This window comes from Arvicanthis niloticus, chromosome 26 (genome assembly GCF_011762505.2).
Source record: "Arvicanthis niloticus isolate mArvNil1 chromosome 26, mArvNil1.pat.X, whole genome shotgun sequence".
In the NCBI taxonomy this organism is placed as follows: Eukaryota; Metazoa; Chordata; class Mammalia; order Rodentia; family Muridae; genus Arvicanthis; species Arvicanthis niloticus.
In genome coordinates this window covers 12,747,577-12,755,280 of record NC_133434.1, presented here as the reverse complement: position 1 = coordinate 12,755,280, position 7,704 = coordinate 12,747,577, and the positions used below count along the sequence as shown (strand labels likewise).

The window sequence follows — 7,704 nt, the reverse complement described above, 5'->3', positions numbered from 1 at the left end:
GGCGCGGCACTCCTGGCCGCTCCCACCCAAGATTGCCCGCGGTTAGAGGACGCTTCTTCCACGCAGGAGAACCTCTCCGCTTCTTGCACCCCGCACCACTCGTCTCCCCTAGCCTTAAAAGTGGACCCCAAAGTCCAGGCCCGGGACTTCTGGGCCAGCCTCCATGGCCAGGTCCCGGGCCTGTTGGATTGGGATATGGGCAACGAGTGCTTCTTGTCCTTCACCACGTCACACCTGCCCGAGGCCGAGCAGAATCGTGAGTGGGGCAGTGGGGGAGGGGTGCGTGGGCGGTGGCGGCGGCATCGAGTGGGCGGACTGCCTCTGGCTTCCCAGGCTCGCCACCTCACTGGGATCAGGGTCTCGAACCCCACGCAGGAGTGGGTATGGCCCTTATCGCAACTGAGTCCCCAGAGCCCACGTGGGCTCTCAGTTTTTATCCCGTCACCCCCAAGCGCCCCCGCCTCCCCACTCCAGAACATTCCTAGACGGTGGCTGAGCTTTGGCGCTTGCGCATGGGAGCTTGGCATGCCGTAGGCTTTACTTTTCGTTGTAAAAACAATCATTGTTCTCTTTGGGGAGATTACCCTTGCCTCTTTGGTTGTTGGTGTTTATGATTTTGTTTTGAAGCTCAGGCTTGCCTCGAATCTTAACAGTTGACCTACTGGTGCTGTAGACATGAGCCACCGTCCCAGACTGCTAGCACGCCTCGCCTTGTTTTATCTGTAGTACAAGATGGAGTTAATAATGCCAAAAGGATCGTGGATGCGTTCTTTTTAAGTTTTTCCTCATCCTTGGACCGGAAGTTCAGTAGTTTAGGTGATCACCCTTGCTTTTAAAGTGCTTTTTTAAGTCCAGTGCAAAGTCGTTGGGTCAACACTACGTTTCCCCTATTGATAGTCAGAGCCATTTCTACGTCCACATATAAATGTCTTATTCTCCAGAAGCTGAGACTGGAGTGATGAGCCCAGGAGTTCTAGACCAGTCTAAAGGTGTCTTGTGCAAGACCCTAGTCTTTGTTTCTGGACAGGTTTTGTGTTTTGTTTTGAGACAGGTTCGCACACTTGTAGCATTGGGCTGGGTCCAGAACTGTAGATCAGGCTGCAGTTCCTGGGTTGGGGATATTCATTCAAATAGGAACCGTAAAGTAGGCTGTTAGATGTTGGGGCATGGGGTTCTGGGGAAAAGTGTGATTGGTGACACATTTTGAGTGGCTTTGGTATATGGTTAGAATTTAAGGAGTGAGAACACTTGGACCAAGGCTGAACCCTGAGGCATTCCAGTGTAGAGACTGAGGAAACATAACCATCCCCAAAAAGACAGCCAAGAATGAAAACAGTGGTGCAGCCTACAGGAACCCTGCTGATAAGATGTTTCAAGGACTGAGGTTGGGAGACAGGCAGGAGGGTCTGCAGCTCAAGGTTATCCTTGGCTTCAGCAAGACTCCGGGGCTGCTTGGGCTAGAGACTATGCCCTCCCCTTCCCCATATGGAAGAATAAAGGGAGTCAACAAAGGGAAATGGGGTAAATCTGATCAGAGACATCATTATATATGTGTGTGAAAATGCCATAACATTTTCATTTGTTCGTTGTGAGACAGCCTCACTGTATGACACACATGAAAGTCAGTAGATCCTCTAAGGAGCACTCATTCTGCTATGAGGTTAAACTCAAAATCCGCAGGCCAGGCCGCAGGCTCTGTGACTTGCTGAACCATCTCATAGGCTGTAATATGCTTTTATGTCTCCTAAAGGTGCCATATAATTTTTGCATTCCAAGCTTAATCTTTCCACCTCAGACTCCCAAATGCTGGGATTATATTACCCTGTACACCTTGGCTTTACTGTGTTTTTATATTGGTCAAAGTTGTCATGCAGTTTTTGTGCCCCAAATTTACAACCTTCCAGTCTAGACTCCCACTACTGAGATTACAGGTGTGCATCCTTACAGATATGTCTATCAATCAAAGTTGTTGGGCCTTTTTTTTTTGTTTTTTTTTTGTTTTTGTTTTTGTTTGTTATTCAAGACAGGGTTTCTGGATGTATTGCTGGCAGTCCTGGAACTGGTCTTGAACTCAGAGACCCACCTGCCTCTGCCTCCCGTGTGCTGGGATTAAAGCCCTGCACCACTCTACTGGAAAAAAACAAATATTTTAACTCAAAACAATCCAAACATCAACTGGATACTTAATACCATGGAATGATGGTAGTAAAGCCATAAGCCTTTAAAGCTGGACATGGTATTACACTAGGAGTCACAGGCAGACCAGTCTCTGAGTTCAGTGCCAGCTTGGTCTACATAGCAAGTTATAGGCCAGCCAGGATTACATTGTGAGACCTCCCCACCCCCATCTCAATACAATCTTTTTAAAAAAAAATATTTATTATACACACACACACACACACACACTGTAGCTGTCTTCAGACACACCAGAAGAGGGTATCAGATCCCATTACAGATGGTTGTGAGCCACCATGTGGTTGCTAGGAATTGAACTCAGGACCTCTGGAAGAACAGCCAGTGCTCTTAACCATTGAGCCATCTACTCGGCCCTCGATGCAGACTTTAAACAATATTTTGTCTTGTGTTGTGGATTATCCTCTGCAGGAGGCAGAGGCAGGTGGGTCTCTCTGAGTTCAAGACCAGTTCCAGGACTGCCAGCAATACATCCAGAAACCCTGTCTTGAATAACAAACAAACAAACAAAAAACAAAAAAAGGCCCAACAACGTTGATTGATAGACATATCTGTAAGGATGCACACCTGTAATCTCAGTAGTGGGAGTTTAGACTGGAAGATTGTGAATTTGGGGCACAAAAACTGCATGACAACTTTGACTGATATAAAAACATAGTAAAGTCAAGGTGGGTTGTACAGGGTAATATAATCCCAGCATTTGGGAGTCTGAGGTGGAAGGATTACACTTGGAATGCAAAAATTATATGTAGATTATGTAGATTGATCCCAGATTTGTGCCTCTCAGACAAGGGCTTTACCTGGTGAACTGTAACCTTAGCCCTGAGGTCTTTTGGTTTTCATAACAAAAACATGGGGGCCAAAGGAGGTGGCTCAGTAGTTAAGAGCACTTAACTCTGCAAGTATGTGAGATTCTGATTTCAAATCCCCAGCAGCTGCCTCAAAAACTAGGCGTGACTGTGCCTGTACCCCAGCATTTAGGAGTGGAGGGGTACTTCTGGTTCAGTGAGAGACCGTCCTAAAAAAAAAAAAACAAAAAACAAAAACAAAAACTAGGGGTGGCTAGATGTTAGCAGGTAAAGGTTCATGCTACCTGAGTCTCATAGTTGTCGGAGAGAACCAGCCCCTTCAAATGATCTTATGACCTATACACCTATACATACCATGACCTATACACCACCTATACATACCATGACACGTGCGCCCCCACACAGCAATTAACTGTAATTTAAGAAATATATATATGGTAGAAGATGACCGAGGAAGACCCCGGAAGTCCTGGTGGACTTCTGCTACTCACACAGATGCTGTCTCTACAGCAAATATACATCGTCCACATCTCCCACGTATGCACATTTACAGGTGCCCAAACACATACGTGCTCAACACCACACATGTGCACCACACACATAAACCCACAATAAAGACAATGAAGGCAGACACAATGGCTTAGCAGGTGAAGGGGTCTGCTGTCAAACCAGATGACCTGAATGTAGTCACCAGAGCTCACAGGGTGGAGAGAACTTGCTGGGTGTGTCGGCGCATGCCTTTAAGACCTCCCCACCCCCACCCCCCCTTAAAAAGAAAAAACAAAAAATTTTGTGAAACGAAGACACTGCAGTTTAAGCCCGGCAGTGGTGGCATACAACGCCTTTAATCCCAGCACTCGGGAGGCAGAGGCAGGTGGTTCTCCGAGTTCAAGGACAGCCTGGTCTACAGAGGGAGTTCCAGGACATCCAGGGCTACACAGAGAGACCCAGTCTTGAGAAACAAAACACCCAAAACACTACAGTTTGTGACAGAAAATTCTCAAATCTGAACTGAAGCTTCTCGGGTCCCTTTGCAGTGTGATGGTATGCACAGCACCTGTGTTTGTTCCGTCTTTGTTTTAGTTAATTGGTTTTGTGTTTTCCTTCCTTCCTTCCTTTTTTGGGGGGGTGGGGAGGGATTGGTAATCATGAAGTTGGCTGTGTGATACGTGTCTGTAATCCTGGGAGGCTGAGGCAGGGGGTGCAGCGAGTTTGAGGCCAGTCTGGGAATTATAACAGGAACTCACATCAAGAGGAAAAGGAGCAGAGGGGAGGAGGGGTGGAGGGAGAGGACCAGGAGAGAGGAGACACTGAGTTTGAAGGACTTGCCAATAACCCAAGCAACAACATCCAGTAAGCAGTGATGTGTAGCCAGATGTGGGGGCCGTGGATTTATGAATGGTAATTCACAGACATGAGCATGAGATTGTTCAAGGATAGACTATGTGGGGTAAGAAAAGAATGCAGAAAACTTGAGGTCAGAGGTGGAGAGAACACCAGCCTCTATACCCTCATACTACCCGGGCTTGGCCCTCACCTGCCGTAGGCGATCTTCAGGGCCCCAGATTATGGGGTAACAGTGGAAATTCTAGAATGCCTTGACTCTCTTTTTTGCCAGTTGCCAATTACAGACTCTAAATAATTGAACCACCAAAACTGTCTTTCTCTTTATTCTTCTCTCTCTCTCTCTCTCTCTCTTGGCCAGTTGCCCTATACAGACTTCGAATTGTTAAACCACCAAAACTGCCTTTGGAAAAAATACCCAACCCTGATAAAGATGGTAAGTAGTGAGTTCTGTGGCCAGGATTCCATCTCCTGAGCTGGAAGCACCTTGCTTCCTAAAGTCAGTGAACTTGAGACATCTCCTCTTCCTCTACCCAGGTCCAGACATTAAACCCAATCTGTGGATGTGGGTGAACCCAAACATCGTGTATCCTCCTGGCAAGCTGGAGGTCGCAGTTAAAAAGGAAGACCCGCCAGTCGTGCTGCCTGCTTGCCAGCCAGCCCTGAAAGAGGAAGAAGACAGCTGTTCGGAAGCTTTGGGGACGCTGTCACCTCCTCGCAAGCAGAAGAGGAAGCAGAAGGAGAAGCACTTTGCCTCTTCCCCTAGCGTCTGGGAGGAGGTATGAATGGGTGGGCACAGGGTTGAAGCATCAGCAGCTGGGTTTCTGAGGGTCAATAAAAGATGAGCATGTCTACACCTGACCTGTACCCTGGGGCTGGGGAGAAGGCTGGATAGTGGATTCTAGACCGATCCCCTTTCTGCCACTGCACACTGGAGCTGAGGCCGAGGAGTCAGGACCAGATCCTACTCTGTGCCCCTCTAGCCTACAGAAGAGGAGGAGGCCAAGGACCGTGATGACAGCTCCTCTGTGGCTCTCCCATCCCTTCCCACAAGGGCCCCACTCCAGAGTCAGCTTCAGCAAGCCATCAGCCCAGAGGGGAGGCTCTGGTCCCGCCCCCCTCTCCATTACTTCCATCTGATTGCCTTGGCACTCAGAAACAGTCCCCCCTGTGGCCTCAACGTACAACAGATCTACAACTTCACGCGGTATGTGCCCAGGGGTCCCTTTAAGAAGGGGAAGGGGAGGGTCAGGGTTTAATAATTTCCAACCTGGCCCTGGGCTGCTGACTCAGTTTCCCCTTCTGGTTTTATTTCCCCAGACAAATGTATGCCTGCTCCACATTCAAGAGCATAACCACTCCCACCCCTTCGCCTCTTAAAGTTCAGCCTTCCCTCAACTACCAATTCTCCTGGGTCAAGTTGGAGCTTCTGCCCCTAAAGATTAGCCAGAATAGAACCCAGTATCCCCAACAACATCTCCCACTTTCTGTCCCTTAGACTTTCCTGTCTGGCACAGAACCCTGTACCTCCAAGGGTCAAAGAAGCCTCACTGAGAATTTGCATTGTATGTGTCTGTGTGTATGATCATTGAAATTAGGGTCTGCTTTTTTGAGACAAGGACTCCCTTTGTAGCTTGGGCTGGCCTGAATCTCACTGTATAGACTGGGTTAGCCTTGAACTCAGAGATCTACTTGCCACTTGCCTCCCGAGTGACAGGGTTTCTGTGTGTAGCCTCGGCTGTCCTAGAACTCACTATGTAAACCAGGCTGCCTTCAAAAAGATAGGTTTACCTGCCTCTGCTTCTTGGGTGGTGGGATTAAAGGTGTGCTGCCCTGACCAACTCATATTTCACTTTCATGGTCATTCACGAGTGTGAGGGAGGCCTTCCTGGTTTAGGCAAAGAGCCCCGTGTTTCAGAATGTTTTTTTCTTGGGTATTATTAGTTCTGCTTTGCTCCTGCTGTCAAAATCTCTAGCTCTTGAGGGAGGGCCAAAAATGAGCCTGAGGTTGGGGACAATAAACTGGGTTTAAAAGAAGAAATTTCTCAGTCCTAGCATGGTGGCAGAGGCCTGTGATCCCAGCACTCAGGATTCAGAGGTAGGAGGAGGGCCAGGGGCTTAAGGTCATCCATCCTCAGCTATCCAGGGAGGTCAAGCTCAATCTGGGCTACATTAGACTGTCTCAAAGACCGAAAGAAAGAGAAAAGATGGTTCATAAACTGACTCGTGGTTCTGTCAGCAAAGTACAATTCTAGACCAGCTTGTCCTGCTCCACCCTGAGAGGAAGCTGAGGCTCCTGGCCCTGGGGAAGAACAAGGACCAGAGTGTGTCCTCTTCAGAGGCGCCATGCCTTTCTTTACCCTTCCTCCCTGTCCACAGAGAGCACTTTCCTTTTTTCCGGACAGCTCCAGAAGCCTGGAAGAATACGGTCCGTCACAATCTCTGTTTCCGAGACAGCTTTGAGAAAGTGCCGGTCAGTAAGCAGGGCAAAGCCAGCACTCGGCCTCGATCCTGCCTCTGGAAGTTGACTGAGGAGGGACACCGCCGATTTTCCGAGGAGGCCCGCACCTTGGCTTCCACTCGGCTACAAAGTATCCAACAGTGCATGAGCCAGCCAGGTGTGAAGTCTTGTCATGCATGAGCCCAAGGGTGGGGGACCTGAGACCCAGACTCTAGGCTAGATGTGCCTCCCTGGATCACACTCCAAAGACATCTGCAGGACGCAGGGAGAATAGGAGTGATTGAGACCCTCTAAGTGATGTCTTCCTCTGAGACCTCCCATGAGAGTGGGAGTTTGTGTGCAAAAAATAGGGAATCCTGAGGTTACCTCAGGCTCTGCTCACAGCCCAGAATCCTGGTGCAATGGCATTCAAGCTGGGTAAAAATGTATGAGGGTTTATCGGTTAAGAGGACTCTGCTGTAGCAAGCAGAAGGGCTTCAAAAGTGGTAGCATTGGAACGTTAAGCTCTGTGAGATAGTGTAGCAGGCCCCGGGCAGAGCAGGTCAAGATTGCAAGCTCCTCTGAACTCTCTTACAGATGTGATGCCCTTCCTCTTTGACCTTCAAGAAGAATCAGCCATACCCTATTAAAGTTTCCTTCAGCAACACCGGTGTCTGTGTGATCTCTGAGGGTGGGGCTGAGCGGGGTGTGGGATTCAGCCCCAAGAATGAAAGTAGGGGTTCTGGAAGCTGACAAGAGGATGGATGGATGGATAGATTAGATAAACGACAGACAGACAGACAGGCAGGCAGGCAGGCAGGCAGGCAGGCAGGCAGGCAGGCAGGCAGGCTTGTTTCTCCATGGACTAAATGAACCAACTGAAGCCGAATCTGAAGTATAAAGAAGGCTGGAGAGATG

At 48.8% G+C, this 7,704-nt stretch overlaps 1 protein-coding gene across 1 annotated transcript; it reads left to right on the top strand.

The window, feature by feature from the left end:
* Positions 1–7,027, top strand: Foxr1 (forkhead box R1). Its single transcript, XM_076924456.1, is given in 6 exon segments — positions 1–256; positions 4,708–4,782; positions 4,884–5,125; positions 5,330–5,553; positions 6,726–6,977; positions 6,979–7,027. Coding segments are annotated over 6 exon segments (903 nt in total). The 5' UTR covers positions 1–195.
* The last annotated feature ends 677 nt before the right edge of the window (positions 7,028–7,704 follow it).